The sequence below is a fragment of the Monodon monoceros genome, unplaced genomic scaffold (genome assembly GCF_005190385.1).
Source record: "Monodon monoceros isolate NGI ecotype Baffin Bay Population unplaced genomic scaffold, NGI_Narwhal_1 Super_Scaffold_17, whole genome shotgun sequence".
Taxonomy (NCBI): Eukaryota; Metazoa; Chordata; class Mammalia; order Artiodactyla; family Monodontidae; genus Monodon; species Monodon monoceros.
Genome location: NW_021703773.1, coordinates 5,814,777 through 5,834,791, shown reverse-complemented (window position 1 = coordinate 5,834,791; position 20,015 = coordinate 5,814,777). Strand labels below are relative to the sequence as shown.

At 59.9% G+C, this 20,015-nt stretch overlaps 2 protein-coding genes across 2 annotated transcripts in view; one reads left to right on the top strand and one right to left on the bottom strand.

The window, feature by feature from the left end:
- ADGRA2 (adhesion G protein-coupled receptor A2) overlaps positions 1-12,819 on the top strand; it is a 33,150-nt gene extending 20,331 nt beyond the window's left edge. The window contains exons 3-19 of the mRNA XM_029226509.1: positions 2,489-2,560; positions 2,821-2,892; positions 3,026-3,097; positions 3,401-3,564; positions 3,962-4,175; positions 4,787-4,951; positions 5,541-5,739; positions 6,213-6,362; positions 6,491-6,652; positions 7,336-7,560; positions 7,730-7,946; positions 8,511-8,719; positions 9,498-9,625; positions 9,902-10,025; positions 10,449-10,594; positions 11,226-11,315; positions 11,550-12,819. Of these exons, the coding sequence (XP_029082342.1) occupies positions 2,489-2,560; positions 2,821-2,892; positions 3,026-3,097; positions 3,401-3,564; positions 3,962-4,175; positions 4,787-4,951; positions 5,541-5,739; positions 6,213-6,362; positions 6,491-6,652; positions 7,336-7,560; positions 7,730-7,946; positions 8,511-8,719; positions 9,498-9,625; positions 9,902-10,025; positions 10,449-10,594; positions 11,226-11,315; positions 11,550-12,819 (3,679 nt within the window). The remainder of the gene's footprint in view (positions 1-2,488; positions 2,561-2,820; positions 2,893-3,025; positions 3,098-3,400; positions 3,565-3,961; positions 4,176-4,786; positions 4,952-5,540; positions 5,740-6,212; positions 6,363-6,490; positions 6,653-7,335; positions 7,561-7,729; positions 7,947-8,510; positions 8,720-9,497; positions 9,626-9,901; positions 10,026-10,448; positions 10,595-11,225; positions 11,316-11,549) is intronic.
- Positions 12,820-14,434: 1,615 nt separating this feature from the next.
- Positions 14,435-19,125, bottom strand: BRF2 (BRF2 RNA polymerase III transcription initiation factor subunit). Its single transcript, XM_029226510.1, has 4 exons — positions 18,882-19,125; positions 18,107-18,166; positions 16,624-16,945; positions 14,435-15,791 (listed from the first exon to the last, which is right to left on the bottom strand). The coding sequence occupies exons 1-4, from the start codon at positions 19,033-19,035 to the stop codon at positions 15,053-15,055; spliced, it is 1,275 nt and encodes a 424-aa protein (XP_029082343.1). The 5' UTR covers positions 19,036-19,125; the 3' UTR covers positions 14,435-15,052.
- Between the last annotated feature and the right edge of the window lie 890 nt (positions 19,126-20,015).

Here is a 20,015-nt window from a genome sequence, read left to right as displayed (position 1 = left end):
TATAGGGGCCTCGCGGGTCCACAAAAATATCCAAGTTCTATGGTAGCATTTCCTCCTACCACTAGGGAGGGTACAGCCCCAGAGCTGCGTCCCCCACCTTAGGGACCAGGAGGCCTCAGCTGCCCAGGGGCCAGCCCCCATCGGGCTACCAGCTCAGCCAGGAGCCGCCCCTGGCCTGTGCCCCTCCGGAGAGGACCCAAGACTGGTTGGTTCCAGGCCAGCAGGCCATCTCTGAGGGCACTCCTTCTGAGGGCTGCCTTGGTCACCCCGGAAGCCTCTCTGCGGGTGTGAGACAAGAGGTCAGGACCGCCGACACTTGCTGGAAGCTCCCCTTACAGAAGGCCCTGGCTGGCCCGGGCTGCAGGAAACCCAGGGCAGGAAGGGGCTGGGCCCGAGCGGGCTGCCGTGCTCCCATCTGTAGAGCATCAGTGGGGCAGCCGGGCGGGGGGTTCTCGAGGGGGGCCAGGGAGGAAATGAGAATAAACATAGTGAGCGGAGAGGGAAGGGGCGGGGGGCTGCAGCCTGGGCCCCTTGGCAGCCCATGAAGGGAAGTGACACAATGAGGAATGTGTTTCCCTCTGCTCGTCCCCCACACGGGTGGGAGGCGGAGCCCTGAGAATGGCCAGAACCCAAGAGGGGCCAGGGGCACGGGCTGCCGCAGCATCGGAGGACCGGGCTGTGGGGTGGGGGGGCAACCCTGGGCAGGCGGGCGCTCTCCCCGCCATCTCCAGCCTCCTCTCTGCAGGAGCCTTCTAGGGGCTGCCTTCTCGCACATTCCCTGCCTGCACCAAGTGGCCCTTCCGGGGGCTTCCTCTTCTTTCTCAGCGGGGCGCAGGGTTATGCAGCCCAAGTCCTTGGTATGAGAGGGTGCTGAGGTGTGAGGAGCCCCGGCCAGGGGCAGGGCTGGGCAGGGGATTTGTTGCATTTCTCTCTGTCTCTCTGTCTCTGTCTCTCTGTCTCTGTCTCTCTCTGGGTGTTTTTGTCCCCAGCGGGGACTGTCTGTGTGAAAACAGGCCCCCTGCTGGGATGGCACCTCCCCATCCTGGACACCCATTTCCTCTCCCCCCAGAAGGGAGCTGGCTCAGTTAACCCCCTGCTGCCCATAATCCGGAGCTGCCCCTGAGACTCTGGCCTGCAGAGCCAAGAAGGCGGGTCTGGGCCGGGGGGTGGGGGGTGGGGGGTGGCAGGGCCTTGGAGAGCAGGCTGACCCCACAGGCCAACCTAAGTTGATTATTCCAGGAACCCCCCACCCTTGCCCTCTGCCTCATGATCTCCTGGGTGCTTGGGTGTGCCCGAGAGGATGTTGGAACGTAGGGAGCTAGCCAGGAGGCTGCAGCCCTCCCCGCCCCCAGGTGGGCAGTGAGGCCTCCTGGTAAGGTCTCTGTGGGCCGCGAGCCTGTTCTGGTTTGGCTCGGGAAAGACCCAGGTAGGCCTTGGGTAGGTGGGCAAGTGTTGGGTCAGCCTGGCGCCTCTCCCCATGGCTGTGCCTGAGAGGACAGGGTGCTGGGGCAGGCCAGGGGGCCAGCCATCGCCTTGGGCCTCAGTGGTCCCAGAGGGCTGCCGGGTCTGGTGGGGGCCGGGGCCATGTGGGCACCGGCCGGTCCCCAGTGGGCCGGGACTGTCCCTTCGGCCCGCCCCTGCTGCCCCGGGAGGATGTGACAAAGTGGAGGGAGGGTGGCACTCTGACCGTGTGATGGAGTTTGAGCCACCAGAGCCTGGGACAGAAGCTACTCTGAAAACTTCCCTGCAGTTCGTCCCTCCTGGTGGGTGACCCTTGGCCCTGTGGTGCCTGGGGGCCAACTGCCATCTTCTGCCCAGTCTGTGACCCGAGGTGGCACTTCCCCTGCCACCCTCTCTCTGCACTAGGGGCTCGAGGAGGCCTGGGGGGAGGGCGGCAGGTGACCCCCTCGGCCTCAGCTTCCTCATCTGAGGGCTGAGGGGCGGGGCCAGGTGATGGACAACCCCCCCGGGGCAGCATCCACAGGGTCACCAGCCAGCCCGGGACCTTTCCTCACCTGCCCGGTGGAGCGTCCGCCCGATGGCTCTAAAGTACCTCCCCGCGGCCAGGCTCAAGATGACCTTACCTTTGCGTAGCAGTTGACAAAGGGCCGTTACACCCATTTTCAAACGATTCTACAGCAGCCCTGAGAGACTGAGAAACTCAGGGCAGCTCGTGGGAACCGGGAACCGAGGCCTCCTGACTCCCGGTTCAGGGCCAGCTCCTCTCCCGTTTCCGCCGCGCCGGCCTCCTCATCCAAGGCCCTCCCCCCGGATCTCTCGGTGTCTGCATCCTCCCTGACCCAGGGAGGCGGAGGGGGACCCGTCTGAGAGGCCAGGTCCTTCATCCGGCCTCCCAGCCGCGCTGAGGCGAGCAGGGACTTAGAGGGAAACCGAGAGCCCGGCACTGGCGGCGGTGAGGCCGCCCGCCCCGGGGAGCCGCGTGGCCCCGGAGCGGGCGAGGTGTGAAGCCCCCGCTTGCTTCCCACAGGGACCTGAGGAACAACGTCATCAGCACAGTGCAGGCGGGCGCCTTCCTGGGTCTGGGGGAGCTGAAGCGCCTGTGAGTGGCCTGTCCTGACCCCACGCCCCAGCCCCCTCGTCCCTGGAGGCGGTCCCGTGGGTGCTGCCACCCTCCCACTCACCCTCCCTCACTGCCTCTCCTCCCCGCACGCAACAGGCTGGGGGCAGACATTTCATGCCCCAGCACCGTGTCTTTCTCCGCTCCCGCCCACAAGCCCCGCCCACACGCGTGTGTCCCTCACAAGCGCATCCGTGCGCTACCACGTGGCCGACTTGCTGAGGTCGTGTGTGTCTCTCCAGAGATCTCTCCAACAACCGGATTGGCTGTCTCACCTCTGAGACGTTCCAAGGCCTCCCCAGGCTTCTCCGGCTGTGAGTGAGGGGCGGGGAGGGGGGCAGAGGGAAGGCTCCCCAAAGCCTCACGGTTCCCCACATTCTCGTCACTCACCACCCACCCCCTGTGGCCCAGGGGGAGCCTAAGATCCCCTCTCCCTGTTCCCTGCAGAAACATATCTGGAAACATCTTCTCCAGTGTGCCACCGGGGGTCTTTGATGAGCTGCCAGCCCTTAAGGTTGTGTGAGTATCCTTCCCCAGCCCCAGCAGTCAGGCCCTGCTTCCTTCCACTTCCCAGGAGGGAGACGCATAAGCACTGTGCCCACGTGGCCAGCCTTCTGAGGAGGTGGGACACACGATGGCTGAAGCTCCACCATACGCGCCTCCCCGTGCTTGCCATGGCGGCCATGGTGGCAGCAGGGCACACGTGCACAATTTTGCCCTCCCGGCCCTCTCCAGCCTCAGTCTCTCCCTGGGGCTCCATCCCCACCCCGGGGAGCCCACGTTCCCTCTGCTCTACCCTGTGGCCCCTCCACCCCCCTGCAGGGACTTGGGCACCGAGTTCCTGACGTGTGACTGCCGCCTGCGCTGGCTGCTGTCCTGGGCCCGGAATCGCTCCGTGCAGCTGTCGGAGCGCACGCTCTGTGCCTACCCCAGCACCCTGCACGCCCAGACCCTGGGCGGCCTCCAGGAGGCCCAGCTGCGCTGCGGTGAGCAAACCCGCACCCTCAGGCTCCCTCCTGAGGGGCCCCTGCTGGCTCAAGGCTCCCTGTGCACTGGGCTTGGTCTCCAGGGCGTCCTCTCCCTCAGATCCCACTGGGGGCTGGTCCTCCATCTGCTTTTGTAAACTTCCTTTGGGGCCGCTGCTTTGTTTATGTTTTCCATCTGGTCCCACCTCTTGGGGTGACAAGTGTGCAGTGGAAAGAAGCATCTTTATTTGTTCGAAACCCGCCTGCTCCTCTCCTGCGCTCTTATCTCCAGAGACTCTCCAGCCCCCCTTCTCCTTCCGAGCTGGGGCGGGCTCCAGACCAGACAGAGGGGCCTGGCTCTGCCCCCACTGGACCCTCACCCGTCACTCAGCCTCACTGCCAGTGTCCCCTCCCACAGAGGGGGCCCTGGAGCTGCACACACATCACCTCATCCCATCCCTCCGCCAAGTGGTCTTCCAGGGCGACCGGCTGCCCTTCCAGTGCTCGGCCAGCTACCTGGGCAATGACACCCACGTCCGCTGGTACCACAACCGGGCCCCCGTGGAGGGCGACGAGCAGGCAGGCATCCTCCTGGGCGACAGCCTCATCCACGACTGCACCTTCATCACCAGGTACAGGCCCTGCGGCCCCTTCTGGGCCCATGGCGCGGGCGGGGGTGGCCACAGTACCCTCATGCACCCCGCAAAGGAGATGGCCTGATCTGGGGATACGTGTGGGTGTGTTGACGCACATCCAGGACTAAGTCAGAAATGGTCTGGATGAGGGACAGATTGAACGCCTGATAGAAGAAAACGATTATTTCTGACGTTTCTTCAGTGCTTTTACAATGATATAGCGGCTCTCACCTGTATTATTGGACTTGATCTCTCCAGTAGATTTGCAAGAGAGGTAATATTATCTCTGTGATAAAAGATGGGGAAATTGGGGAATTCCCTGGCGGTCCGGGGGTTAGGACTCAGCGCTTTCACTACCAGGGCCGGGGTTCATGCTGGTCGAGGAACTAAGATCCTGCAAGCCGCACGGCACAGCCAAATAAAAGAAAGACACTAACCGAAGGCCAATCAGAGTTAAAGAAGTGTGTACGTGTTTCCCTGGCTCAGTTAAAGAAATGAGCCTGAAGCTGATGCCCTGCGTGCCCCAGGGTGGCCCCCGGGCGCTTGGGGAGGGTGGCTGGCCGCTGGGAGCGCCTCCAGCCAGCCCTCGCCTGCCCGCCCGCCCACAGTGAGCTGACCCTGTCTCACATCGGCGTGTGGGCCTCAGGCGAATGGGAGTGCTCCGTGTCTACGGTCCAGGGAAACGCCAGCAAGAAGGTGGAGATCGTGGTGCTGGAGACCTCGGCCTCCTACTGCCCCGCAGAGCGAGTCGCCAACAACCGCGGGGACTTCAGGTTCGAGACCCAGGCCCCGGCCCACACCCCGCTCCTGCCAGTGGGACCACCGGTGACCGGTCCCCCACCCACTCCAAGCTGGAGAAGACACTGCCTTTTGTCATTCAGCTCCAGGTCCCGCTGGCATATTTACAGAGACCGTATCCTTTTGTATAAAATCACCCTCCGAATGTGCTGTGCAGAACAAAAAGGGGTTTTTTTCCTTTTTCTTCCTTACATGCGTAGCTGACAAAGCTCTCCCACTACGGATGCCACACTTTCATATCCCAGTGGCCTCTCACTTAGGCAGGGGAGAAATTATTCTCCCCATCGTACAGCCGAGAAGACTAAGGCCCAGAAAGCATAAGTGACTTGAACTCAGGACTTCAAGTCCAGCCTCGCAGCACCAGTGACAGCACTGTCCCAACAAACACAGCTTTAGAAAGGAGGTGGAGCTTGGGAAGCCCTTGAAGTCCCGTCCAAACACACACCCTCTTCTGGGCCCGTCCTGCAGCTCCCAAGGAGTCTGGCCTCACAGTTCTCAGGGCAGGGGAGGGACTCTTGGCCTGAGGAGGCTAGGTCATCGGCAACTTCCCGCCTCTGCCCCCAGGTGGCCTCGAACTCTGGCTGGCATCACAGCCTACCAGTCCTGCCTGCAGTACCCCTTCACCTCGGTGCCCCTGAGCGGGGGTGCCCCTGGCACCCGAGCCTCCCGCCGGTGTGACCGAGCTGGCCGCTGGGAGCCGGGGGACTACTCCCACTGTCTGTACACCAACGACATCACCCGGGTGCTCTACACCTTCGTGCTGGTGAGGCCAGGAGAGGGGAGGGGTGCGGGAAAGGGGGAGGGGAGAAGCCTGCTGGCCTCATGGGCTGTGCTGCCTCTTGGGATGCATGGTGAGGGGCCGTGGTCACCGTGTCTCATGCTCTTCTCCTCTAGCTTTCCCTTTCCCAGGGGACTCAGAACCCCAGGGCCACACTTGGGACATGTGGGCCACCCCCAAGGTCCCCAGTACAGCAAGGACAGCCTTAAGCAGAAAGCAGGGACAGCGTGAGGTCAGCCCGTTGTCCTCAAGCAGTGGCATAACCAGTGGACGGCCCCGAGTTGGGAAGGGCTCACTCCTTACCTTCGCCTCCTGTCTGGATCAGACCCAGCTGTGGGCTAGACCCTGTTCCCTAGGCCCCGTTGCTCTGAGCATCAGCACAGGGGAGGGGGCCCCCGCGCTGTTTTGGGGGAGAAGGAGCCAGATTAGACGGTGCCCTTTCCTCCCCACACCCCCAGATGCCCATCAATGCCTCCAACGCACTGACCCTGGCCCACCAGCTTCGAGTATACACGGCCGAGGCCGCCAGCTTCTCCGACATGATGGACGTTGTCTACGTGGCTCAGATGATCCAGAAGTTTCTGGGTTACGTCGACCAGATCAAAGAGGTGAGATTCGATCGGGCCCCTGGGGCGCCTGGAAATCACCTGCCCCCCACCTGCTGAAGCCGGTCTCGCCCCAGCCTGTGGGTCCCCAGCGCCCCTCCTGCCCTCAGTGACTCCGCCCCCGCCTCCAGCTGGTGGAGGTGATGGTGGATATGGCCAGCAACCTGATGCTGGTGGACGAGCACCTGCTGTGGCTGGCCCAGCGCGAGGACAAGGCCTGCAGCGGCATCGTGGGCGCCCTGGAGCGCATTGGGGGGGCCGCCCTGAGCGCCCACGCCCAGCACATCTCTGTGGTACGGTGGGCCGGCTGGGAGGGTGCCCTGCCCAGGGAGGGACAGGGAGGGACTAAGAGGTGACGGGGGCCAGCCCTTGTCAGCCAGGAGCAAGTCCTCCGAGTGTGCACCAGCCGTGCGCCCAGTTAGCGAGAACACCGAACGTGACTAGGGTTCCGTTTGTGTGGCATCAAATTCCAACTTGTCGGGAACAGGGCAGAGGAGAGGGAGGCCGGCGACATCGGAGAAGTTACACAGGGCTTCGTGCGTGGACCGAGTTGAAGGGCTAGCCGGATGGAAGCACGTGGGGGGTGGGGTGGGGAAGGGGTGACGGAGACTTCTGTTCCCTGAGAAGAGGGGGAGTTTCCAGCGGTGGGTGGCGAACCAGCTAACAAGCAGCGCACAGCATCTCCTCTGCGTGAGACTGTGCTGGGTGCCGGGGGAGATCCGAGGTGGGCGAGGACCCTGCTCCCCGGCATAGCTGGGGCAGCAGGACTGGGACGTGGCAAGAGCTGGGCCAGCTCCAGGACGGGGTGTGAGTGAGCAGGACGAGGGGCCGAAGAGCAGGGGTTCGGGGGACTCCACGGCAGACACGAGGCTGCCAGGCCCTGAGTGATGAGCAAGGACGGCGGGTTGGCCTGAGCAGGTCTGCGGTCTCCAGCAGGAGAAGGCCAGGAGAGGGGTGACAAGGTCCCTGTCCCTAGAACTCGAGGAACGTGGCCTTGGAGGCCTACCTCATCAAGCCGCACAGCTACGTGGGCCTGACCTGCACGGCCTTCCAGAGGAGGGAGGCCGGTGCGCCGGGCACCCGTCCCTTGGGTCCCGGCCAGAACCCCTCCCTGGAGCCGGAGCCCCTGGCCGACCAGCAGCTCCGCTTCCGCTGTACCACGGGGAGGCCCAACGTTTCTCTGTCGTCCTTCCACATCAAGGTGGGCGCCGGGGGAGGGAGGATGCTGAGAGGGCAGGTACGGGGTGCAGGCGCCTGGTCAGGTGGATGGTGTGAGGGGATGCAGGACTCAGACAGGGGGTGAGGGGATGGAGGAGGAGGGGCTGGAGGAGGACCCCGGGTGTCTCTGAGGAACTCCTGTTTCCCCCCAGAACAGCGTGGCCCTGGCCTCCATCCAGCTGCCGCCCAGTCTATTCTCGTCCCTCCCGGCTGCCCTGGCCCCCCCGGCCCCCCCAGACTGCACCCTGCAGCTGCTTGTCTTCCGAAACGGCCGTCTCTTCCGCAGCCACGGCAACACCTCCCGCCCTGGAGCTGCTGGGCTTGGCAAGAGGCGCGGCGTGGCCACCCCCGTCATCTCTGCGGGAACCAGTAAGGGCCTGCACCCCGCCCGCCCTACCATGCCGCCCGGGAGCCCTCCCCTGCGCCCCCCGCGCCCTGCTGGAGGTGGCCGGGGGCGGTGGCCCTGCACCATTTCCTTGGGCGGTGCGGGGCAGGGATGTCCCATGAAGGAATGGACTGGTGGAGAAAAGGCTCAAGAGACCCTGGGTTTCACAGCCCAGATTCGTCAGATTTCCAAAGGTCTATAACATGAACCCTCCACCCACCTGGGCCTCCTTCCGTCCCCCTTCGTCACCTGGTGCCAACTTCCCTCTCAGGGTGCCCTCCTGAATCCTCCCTTCATCCGGGCTTCCACTCCCTGCGCGTCACCTTCCACCTTCTCGTCCCGGACCCCAGAGTCCTCCCTTCCTGGGCATGTCGCCACGACTCATTTGGCACTTAGGTGGGCCACCACCTCCAGGTGTCTTTGATTCATCCTTGTGTCTCCCAGTTAGGCTGAGGCCCTGGGGGGCAGGCCCGCACTTGGCATCTAACTCTATTCCCCAAGCCCAGCGCACGCCCTGACCGAGCCTGAGTGGTCCCCCTCCCCTGTAGGTGGCTGCAGCGTGGGAAACCTGACTGAGCCGGTGGCCGTTTCGCTGCGGCATTGGGCTGAGGGGGCCGAGCCCGTGGCCGCTTGGTGGAGCCAGGAGGGGCCGGGGGGGCCCGGGGGCTGGAGCTCTGAGGGCTGCCAGCTCCGCTCCAGCCAGCCCCACGTCAGCTCCCTGCAGTGCCAGCACCTGGGCAACGTGGCCGTGCTCATGGTGAGGGTAGCGGGCACGGGGGTGGAGGGCAGGGGAACGCAGAAGGGGCGCCGGTGGGGGGGACCAGGGGCACTCTGAGCGCCTGGGGCCACAGAGATCCTGAAAAAACAGAGGCCTTATCGGGCCTCGTGACGGTCAGGACTCGCAGGGAAATAAATGGCCCTCTGGTCTCCCCCATACCTCTTCATCTTTCAGAAGACAGGCAGGTCCTCAGGCCCTCTATCAGGTCATCCCCATAATAGCAGCCCCAGAGCAAAAAAAAAAAAGAGAGGTCCTGCCTCTACTCCCATACTGAGAGAGATGGATCAGAGACCACCCAGCCTGGTCTCCACATCCTGCACTTTCTGACACCCAGATCGTTAAAGTGAAAAAAAATCTGGGAACGCTTCTCCTTCCCAGTCACCCTCCTCACTCACCCCTGCCCAGTGCCCGTGCCCGCACCACACTTCACAGACTGCTTTTCCAGATCCTGAGCAGGCGTGCAGCTGTATGATAGACAGAACCTGCCCCTCTTCCCTCCTCTCTGATTCTCGGGCTGGGAACCTGAAAAGTTCCCAGAAAGGCAGATCATTAACGCCACCTAGACCGACTTTCTAAGAGAGGGTGTCACGGTGCCTACATCTTTGCTACCCAGATAGACCAAAGGCCAAAGCTGGGGCCCAAAGCTGACTGGGCTTGGGAAGAGGAAAATTGGCCTGGGGGACCGGCCAGGACTCCACAGGGCGGCCTCTCAGCTCCCGGCTTCCCCTTACTCACTTCTTCTCTCTGCTCTTTCCAGGAGCTGCGCGCCTTCCCCAGGGAGGTGGAGGGCTCAGGGGCAGGCCTGCACCCTGTCGTGTACCCCTGCACGGCCCTGCTGCTGCTCTGCCTCTTCTCCACCATCATCACCTACATCCTCCACCACAGGTGAGAGCTCCTGCGGGAAGGGAGGGCATGCTGGGTGTTACTAAGTACTGGCAAGGCGACAGTGGGTGTTCCTTTCCCAGGCTCTTGCCTAGCCTTTCCTTCAAAGGTTCTGCAGCTGGAAAATGCGTTTGGGGGTTAAGGTGTCCATCCCATTCACGCCCACGCGTGCATACAGATGTCTGCCTTCTCCTCGTTGACTCTCCCAGTGACCTTGAGACCCCCATAGGCCTGACTTGGGTTGGGTGGCCCATTTGTTAAAGACTGTTTCTGTGGCAGCTCCATCCATGTGTCCCGGAAGGGCTGGCACATGCTGCTGAACCTGTGCTTCCACATGGCCATGACCTCCGCCGTCTTTGCGGGAGGCATCACACTCACCAACTACCAGATGGTCTGCCAGGCGGTAAGCAGGAGAAGGGCTGGGGTGGGGGGTCTCCAGGATCGGAGACGGCAGCCTGGGGTACAGGAGGGAGGCGCACGGGAGGAAGGGGGCTCCGCTCTTCGTGTCCAGCCTCGTGGGCGAGGTGGGCATGAGAGTAGGGGAGGTAAGAAGCAGAGCAACTAAGAGACAGGACAAAGTGGAGAGTGGGATCCTGCGATGGAAGAGAGGTCGAGGACGAGACAGGCAGCAATGACAGGGTCATGGAGAGTCCCTGGCACGGGGGAGAACCCTGGGCTGGAAGTAGAGAGGGTACTGGCAGGGACAGAACCCTGGGGAGGTTCTGGGTGGAGCTGGAGGCTGGGCACAAGGGAGGCACGGGAGAGCACTGCGGGGCTGAGGCTCTGGGACGGCCAGTCCCCCAGCCTCAGTGCCTTGACCCTATAGGTGGGCATCACCCTGCACTACTCTTCACTGTCCACACTGCTCTGGATGGGGGTGAAGGCCCGTGTCCTCCACAAGGAGCTTACCTGGAGGGCACCACCTCCACAAGAAGGGGATGCTGCCCTGCCTGCCCCCCGACCCATGCTCCGGTATGTCAGCTCTGCAGGGGGGAAGGGCTCAGGTGTCGGGGGAGGACACCAAAAGCTGTTCTCCCAGGGTGGATGCTGTCCCAGGGGTCCAAGGTCCTGGGAGATCACACTCCCAAGACAGAAGAGGTGGGGAGTTCCCCGGGGGCCCAGTGGTGAGGACTCAGTGCTTCCACTGCAGTGGGCCCGGGGTTCAATCCCTGGTCAGGGAACTAAGATCCCTCAGCCAAAAAAAAATAAAAGGCAGAAGAGGCAAGGCCCTGGGTGGCACTAGGTTGCCCAGTGCCATGGAGGGGGTGCATCCTTGGGGTTTTCAGGCATGACAAGGCCAGGAAGGGAGCGACCTCAAAGGGCATTGGGCAGGGATCCTGGGAACCCAAGTGGCACCCCTGGCTTCTGCACTGTTTAGGGTGACAGAAAGCAATTCTGGCCACTGTCCCTTAGAACAGTCTTGGCCAAATCCCTTAGGAACCTACTGACCTGCCCTGGAGAGGCATTGCATCCCTGGCAAACAAACTCTGACGTAATTTCTAGGGGAAAGAGGATAGGACAGAGACCCCAAGGTGAAGGTTCTGAGCACCTGGCCCCCTCCTTGTTCCCCAACTCTCTGACCCCCAAACCCATTCCTCTCCAGGTTCTATTTGATCGCGGGAGGGATCCCACTCATTATCTGTGGCATCACAGCCGCTGTCAACATCCACAACTACCGGGACCACAGCCCCTAGTGAGTGCACGGCCCGCCTGCCCCAAACCTCCCCGCCCTGCCCCGGATGCCTCGCCCTGCCCCATGCCTCCTACTCCAAAGCGGCGGCACCAAACACGCGCCCAGCCCGTCACCCAGCCCCAAGCCCTGCATGCTGACTGAGCCGCTTCCGCCTCTCCACTCACCATACCCTCCCTTCCCGCCCACCCAGCCTCCGCGCCCCACCTCACGCGTGCCGCCTGTGTCTCCCCTCAGCTGCTGGCTAGTGTGGCGCCCAAGCCTAGGAGCCTTCTACATCCCCGTGGCTTTGATTCTGCTCATCACCTGGATCTATTTCCTGTGCGCGGCGCTGCGCTTACGGGGTCCTCTGGCACAGAGCCCAAAGGGGGGCACCAGCAGGGTCTCCCTGGAGCCAGGGGAGGAGCTGAGGGGTTCCACCAGGCTCAGGAGCAGCGGCCCCCTCCTGAGTGACTCGGGTTCCCTTCTGGCCGCTGGGAGCGCAGGGGTGGTGACGCCTGGGCCCCCGGAGGAGGGTGACGGTCTCTATTCTCCAGGAGCCCAGCTGGGGGCGCTGGTGACCACGCATTTCCTCTACCTGGCCATGTGGGCCTGCGGGGCTCTGAGTGTGTCCCAGCGCTGGCTGCCCCGGGTGGTGTGCAGCTGTCTGTACGGAGTGGCGGCCTCCGCCCTGGGCCTCTTCGTCTTCACCCATCACTGTGCCAGGCGCAGGGACGTCAGGGCCTCCTGGCGCGCGTGCTGTCCCCCCGCCTCGGCCTCCCGAGCCTCCCCGCGGGCCGCGCCCGCCGCCCCCGAGGACGGGTCCCCGGCGTTCGGAGAGGGGCCCGCGTCCCTCAAGTCGTCCCCGAGCGGCAGCAGCGGCCCCGCCCCGCCCCCGGGCCCCTGCAAGCTCACCAACCTGCAGCTGGCGCAGAGCCAGGCGTGCGAGGCGGGGGTGGCGGCCCGCGGGGAGGCGGAGCCCGAGACGCCGGGCCCCCGGGGGAGCCTCGGCCCGCGCCACCCGAACAACTCGCACCACGGCCGCCGGGGCCACAAGAGCCGGGCCAAGGGGCATCGCGCGGGCGAGGCCGGCGGCAGGAACCGGCTCAGGGCGCCGCGCGGGGGCGCGGCCGGGGCGGCCGAGTTGCCGTCGGGCGAGAGCGGCAGCCCGCACAACAGCCCGTCCGACAGCTACCCGGGCAGCAGCCGCAACAGCCCGGGCGCCGGCCCCCGGCTCGAGGGCGAGAGCACGCTCACGCCGTCGGAGGGCAGCGACACGAGCGCCGCGCCGCTCCCCGAGGCCGGCCGGCCGGGCCAGCGCCGCAGCGCTGGCCGCGACCACCTCAAGGGCGGCGGGGGCGGCGCGCTGGAAAAGGAGAGCCAGCGCCGCTCGTACCCGCTCAACGCTGCCAGCCTGAACGGCGCCCCCAAGGGCGGCAAGTACGACGACGTCACCTTGAGCGGCGCCGAGGCGGCCGGCGGCGGCTGCATGAAGACGGGGCTCTGGAAGAGCGAGACCACCGTCTAGCCTGGGGGCGGGCGCCGCTTCAGGACGGGAGGGCCGCGCGCGCAGGAGACCCCGCTTCTCGGGGGCCCTCAGAGACGTCGTTCGGTACGTCCCCAGGATTGAGGTAGAGGTGCCTCGCTGCGCCCGGGCTCGCCAGCTTTAGTCCTGGAGGCTGGGGAAAGGACAGGCACAGGCCCGCCAACGCGAAGAGGGCCATCCCTCTGGGGTAGCGACAGACAATCCCCGAACCGCAGACGGGATACGTTTCCGTCCCAGCGCAGGCTGGTTTCGGCAGCCCCTGCCGTCCAGGCTCGGGGGAAAGGTCCTGTGGGTCTGCGGAGTGAGCAAGGGCGGCAGGGACAGCACAGCTCAGGCGGGCTTCTCCTAAGGTACTCCCCGCACCCCCCGCCCCACTCACGGGCGGCCATCAGCCTTACCCGGAACACACGGGCGATGGGGGCCTGAGTAAGGTGTTCTCTCCTCACTGCCCTCCTCTGAATCAGTCACCCACCTGTGCCCAGATCCTAGGGCCTCTCCCCCACCCAGTTCTGGCTAACTAGGGAGCCAGCCTAGCAGATGAGCCAGGTGACCAGGACCAGTGGGAGGAAACAAGGTGCTGCTTTTCAGATCAACTATGCAAAATGAGAAGGTGGGGCAGGGTGAAAGGCAGCTGCAGGGATCAACCAGCCCTCTGGGAAGGGGGCAGGTGGAAAGGTGCACCATCAGGGCTGGAGGCCATTACCACAGGACTGGGACACACACCACACGGCAGGGCTCAGAGGTGGCACTTCAGGACAAAGCCCAGGCCCTACACCTAAGAAGCTGCCTGACAGATGCCTGGAGATGATGTGAGGGAAGCAGAGTTAGTGCTAAGATCTGGAGCTGAAGCTAGTCCTGCCTTAAACCTAATCCTATAAAAAAACAAAAACAACAAAACGCTCTGAAGAGGGGCGCCACCGCCAGGCTGCAGGTGGTGCTGGAGAAGCACTTACTGTCCAATCACAGGCCCATGTCCCCAGTCTCGGCCCTCCACACCGAGGGACTGACAAAGCGCACTCCCTGCCACGTGAGGCCATAGAGGAGAACCGTTCCAATGATCTGATCTCCAGCTCCATATTAGGGAGAAACCTCCAAAACATCAAACCAGGTTCCTGCCTCCCGTAAGCCCAAGCCAAGTCCCCAGGGTAGTGGGGTGGGGGGAGGCCTGCAGCTCACCTGGGGTCCGCACCTTCACTGCTTTTAAACACCAGCACGCATATTTCTCCCAACCTAAAAAGCAACCACCAGCCTTTGGTTACAGGATGCAGTGCGAGTGGAGGGAACCCTGGGCCTCATGAAAAGCCACAGGGAAACCCGGCCCCGTCTCCATATCACCCCAGCCTGATCACCAAGGCAAGAGAAGACAGAGGGGAAGGGAGAAAACCCACACGCCTTGGGATGCATCCTGTTATTTATGCTTGCTGCACAGACAATATTAGACAGAAAAAAAAAGGCAAAAAAAAAAAAGCTTCGTATTATTCTTCCACTTACGCTGGCTGCTGTTTACATACCCCGCCAATGCCTTAGCACTGGAGAGCTTTTTGCAATACGCTGGGGAAAGGGGAGGGAGGGGATGAAAAGTGCCAAAGAAAACATGTTTTTAAAAGCTCGGGTTTTATACAATAGAATGTTTTCTAGCAGATGCCTCTTGTTTTAATATATTAAAATTTTGCAAAGCCCTTTGAGCTATGAGCTTACTCCAGCCCCGGTCCTTTTGTTAGGAGGGAGAGGATCTCTGACACTGTACACACGAACCCACTAAGGCCTGTGAATGGACGCAGGGCCAAGGGCTGCCCAGTTCCATCCTCTGAGGGCTGATACCATCCGGAATGCGCACTGCTCCACACCAGCAGGGAGGCCCCGCCAGCCCTGCAGCTGCGGTGTATCCAATCTGAAGCGAGAGCAGGAGAGCACCTGGCACTTTCCCAACAGTCCAAGAGAAAGCCAGCCCACAGAACAGAAGTATGTGCGACCACTGTCTGGGACCGAGGGATGGGACTCTCCAACCCAGGCGTCCCCGTGTTCCTTCTGACTTCGACTCTGGGACCTGGGGTCCAATAACTGCAGAGCCCCTCTTGGGTCCCTTAAATGAGAAGGGAGATACCTAAAGACTTGTATACACTGATTTCTCTGGCTACATCAGGCCTGTTAGCAAGCCGCCATCAGGTGGGGTTAAGCGCCCGCGCCCCCCCACCCCGCAGACCCCGGCTGTGCATCAGGGAGGGTTAGGGACACTCGTGGCAGCCTGTCTAGCGGCCTGGGCTCTCTGGAAGTCCCTAATTTCCTGAGGGGAACGCAAATACTGCTCGATCTCACTATCAGAAATGTTCTCATCTCCAGTGACCGTGCAGACAGGGGGTGTGGGACAGATCCGCTTTGGGGGCTTCAACATGCAGGGTGGGAGGAGGAGGGTGGGGCTCGCTGGCCGCTTCCCTGCGGACAAATCTACGGAGCCATTGCCCCGGTCCTCTTTTCCCCATCCTTGCCCCTGGCCCGGCCCCTGCAGCTCCTTCTCCCGGGCGTCCAGTGCGTCTGGCTCTGCTGTTCCGTCTCGAAAGGCCTTGCGGACCAACATGTGGCGGTGCTGGAGAAGGTCGCCGACGTGCGCAACCACAGACCGCTTGTCAAGCTTCAGGACCTGCAACCAGGCCAGCTGCTCGGCCAGCCGCAGCAGCACAGCCAGCAGCTCCTGCAGGCGGGAGGAAGCGGGGTAGGGCAGGTCCACGCTCGCCAATTTACAAAATCGGGCAAGGGAACACGTCAGCCGATCTGAAGGCCGCAGCGACTGCCAAGCCAGGAAAGTGGCAGCGGTGATGACAGGCAAGGGATGCCGCCCGGTCACCAGCCATGTCTCATCTGCCAGCTCCACCAACTGCAGCGTTCGCGATAGCATCTTCTCCTTGTCTTCCACGTACTTGGCTGGCACAGACGGGGAGGCTTCAAACAGTTTGAAGCTGAAATAACCAAAATGAGGGTCTGATCTCAATACCTCTGGGGGACCGCTCTTTCAAAGCGCGGAAGATGGGCAAGCTATGCTATCCTCCCGGGAACACTCGAGCCTGCTGGGCAGCAAGTTTATCCAGGTACCGAGAGAAGACAGGGTGAGTCTCCTGCTGAAGAGGTAAAGGGCAGGAGAATGCAGAAGGGAGCTAACATTTCTTGACAATGCCCCTCCCCCCACCCCATCAGCCATCATTCTGAGGGCTTCACGAAAGTTCTCCTTTAATCTACTACTCCACAGCCTGTCACGTGCATTCAGAGTCACAAAACTTGCCCACAGTCATCCAGCTTGGACGTCACCAAGCTTCACACCCAAGACTGTTTCACACCGATAGTCTTTGCTTTCTACCATATTTGTCAGAAAAAAAGAACACAGCTACTCATTTTAAAAAAAAACAAAAAAACTGGCTTCTAACTCCAGCTCCCTCAGTTACTAATATGCTTTCAGCTCTAATCACACATGATCCTGTCGAGGCAGGGCTGTTCCATCTAGCCAAGTAGGCCACACACAACATGAGTGGTGGAACCCAGGAGCCCCGTGCCAAGGCTAACACCTTCCGTCCTACATCATTAGGTTGCTGTAAGGGCAAAGGGATTTGAAAACTGTAACATTCCAGAAATGTAAAACAGGATTAACCTGATTAGTGAGTGCTAGGCACAGGAAAGGGAGAAGACTTTTTTCTCCCACATCCTTGTAGATGGGCTTTGGTCAAAAACAGCCAGCCAGAGGTAAAAGGATTCAGGTCTAAACCCATCCCATCCCCGTGTCTCCCACTAGGCAGGTACCTGCTACAGTAGGTCTTCACCAGGTCCACCAAGCACAGAGATGGCACATCCAGCCCCAGGAGCTTCACCATCTGCAGGTAGGTGCCAGAAAACACATCCAAATCTGCATACAGCAGGGTGCAGATGGTTCCCATGGTCAGGGGCCAGTTGCGCTGCCGGCAGGTGATTAAGACACAGCACCCGACCAACACCTCCTTCTTCTGCAGCCTGGCAGCACGGATGCCAGAGTGCTGGTATGCCTGTTGGTAGTAGGCAACTGCCGTGTCCTCAAATGTTGGTGGCAGCTGCAGAACTCGACAGAGGTCTCTCACTCGGCAGAGGCCTAAGAAACCCACAGCAGGAGTTAGAGGGGCCCCAACAGCACCTTAAAAGGATCATACACCACGATCAAGTGGGATTTACCCCAGGGATGCAAGGATTTTTCAATATCTACAAATCAAATATTGTGATACACCACATCAACAAATTAAGGGATAAAAGCCATATGATCATCTCAATAGATGCAGAAAAAGCTTTTGACAAAATTCAACACCCATTTATGAGAAAAACTCTCCAGAAAGTGGGCATAGAGAGAACATACCTCAACATAATAAAGGCCATATATGACAAACCCACAGCTAACATCATACTCAATGGTGAAAAGCTGAAAGCATTTCCTCTAAGATCAGGAACAAGACAAGGATGCCCACTCTCGCCATTTTTACTCAACATAGTTTTGGAAGTCCTAGCCATAGCAATCAGAGACAAAAAAGAAATAAAAGGAATCTAAATTGGAAAGGAAGAAGTAAAACTGTCACCGCAGATGACACGATACCGTACATAGAGGGGTCAAAGAAGCCACCATGCAGCTCCTAGCAATTTCTGTTCAACTCGCCTCAGATACCAGAGGCACAAATAATGGACCTTTCTACAATGACAAGAGTGACACTTGGTGAGGTCATTCAAAAGGCACAAAGACATTTATGAAAGGAAGTCACACTTCAGTGCCCCATCTTCTGGAGGCTGGTTTGATTTGTGGCCAAGCCGAAGTTTGAGGTGGGTTCCTTGAGTCTACCTCAGACATACCCCCCAAGCAAACCTAAACCTTCCACCTAACTGCCACCTGTCTTAGAACCATCTCCATCCTTTATTTCTAATCACCATTCTCTTCTTCTCTACCTTATCCAATAATGCTGAAAACAGGAAAGACAAGCAGATGGGCTAGACAGGGGTCCCCAACCCTCGGACCAACCACTACCGGTCCTCGGCCTGTTAGGAACCGGGTGGCACAGCAGGAAGTGAGCGGCAGGCGAGCCAGCGAAGCTCCATCTGCCACTCCCAATCGCTCGCCTTACTACCTAAACCATCCCCCCCCAACCCAGTCCGTGGAAAAACTGTCTTCCACGAAACCGGTCCCTGGTGCCAAAAAGGCTGGGGACCACTGGGCTAGACCATCAGGAGAACTTTCTTTAAAGCCACTGTGTCATAAAAGGTTGATACTCACCTCGTTGCTGGCTGCGACTAACTTGTTCGTTTTCCCCTGTGCTTCGGGAATATGTTACTTCTGTAAGATAATGAACAAATAGCTTGTTTAGCGTCTATTCACCAAATCCCTGCCCTCCCACCACACAAAACCGGGGAGCAGAATCCCAATCATCATGCACCCGCTCCTCGTCTCACAGAAGGTGCCCATCTGTGCAAGTTAAAGGTCCACCTGGTTTTCCATGACCACAAGCAATACCAAATACACAGAGACTAAAGAGGACTAGGACTGCCCTAAAGCAGCTCCAAGTGTTCCAAATTTCCAGCTGTCCCTCCTGTACATCCAGTTCAGGCAATTCTCCTGCCTGCAGATTCTGAGAGCTGCATTGCGTAGGGACTTGGAAAGCAAAGTAAAGAAAAAAAAAAAAAAGATGCTTTTGCCAATTAGTGCTCAAAACTACTTCGGGATAACAGTATTTTCTGTATTCGTAAAGAACTGATCTACCAATACAATTCTTCGACCATGCCCAGACTAGGTAAACGAGTGGAACTTTGTTTCTGTTTCATTTATTCAACATCTGTTAATACCTACTACATATACCAGATATGGTGCTAGAAAAACACAGATAAATGGCAGTCCCTGACCTTCTGCAGCTCGCTCGTCCACTTTAGGCTGTTTTCTCTCATATTTAAGGGTGCACGTGACAGGGAGAGGGCGGGAGATAAGAAGACTCTGACGTCAATCCCTCCACAGCCCCAGGCTGTACCCACGGCCCCGGAAAAGCCCGCAGAGGTACCTCGGAGGTTGCCCTCGTCAGTGAAGGTGGTAGTAAGGACTCCCTCGGTGACCACACAGCCGCAGTCGGAGCACACCAGCTGGTTCTGCGAATAGTGCGAGTCTTCCACGAGCTCAGTGGAGCCGCAATCGGGACACCGGCCTCCGCCCGGCATCTCACAACCCGTCCAAAGCCGAGGAAGCTTTCCGACACCCGCCCCTAACGTCGACAGCAGCAACTGTGCGGAAACAGGAAGTAGGAGCGGAGCCTTGTAAGGTCTGCACCTTTCTCTTCCGGCCAGCGTAACAGCTGTACTATAGGTATTTCCTCCGCGGCTGCGCGGCACTTCCGGTCCGTTCCTCTTTGGCTCGGGTAGAAACGTGATCTATGAGAGGAGGTTCCTGTTCTGGACTGTGTCTTCGACTTCCCCGCAATCTGTAGTTACTTTGAGGTGGGCCCGACTGAGGATTGCATTTGAGTGAGCGTTCTACCTGCATGGACACGGATAACAGACAAGATATTGTTGCCATCCGCAAACAACTCTTCTTTCTAAAGCGCTAGGGGAATCGCAGATTCTCCATTTCTCTTTGGTGACGGATGTTGATTTTGGCCATAGTACAAAATCTGTGTCTAAAAAGGAGAGTAGTGTATCAAGAGAGCAGGAAATCGTGCTCTTTCCAGAGTGGCTTCCCCTCAAGCAAGCTGTTTCCTCTCTTTGCAGTCTATTTTCCTCCACTGTAGAATGAAGGAGTTGAATTAAAATCCAGAGTGGCAACCTCGGATGCTTTCAGAGGCTAGGCAAGGAATGTCTAAGGGAGTTGGAGAGAAAGAATATGCGGTGGTGAGACTCTTGGCAATCTGAAGGGTTCAAGCAGATTCGGATGTTTTTAAACCTAACCTTTAAGATGCTCCAAGATTCTAGCTCCAAAGTTCCTAGCATGGGATAGTATAGATAAAAGAATCTTGAGCAAAAGAGTGCCTCTAGCAAGCTTACACATGAGAGATTTTGTATGTCATGTTTGAATATAAATTAAACATGACCAAAGAGAGTGTGCTTTCTCATAAGTAAATCCTAATTGCACTCATCAAGAATACAGGTTTTGGGAATTCCCCGGTGGTCCAGTGGTTAGGACTCCATGCTTTCACTGCCGAGGG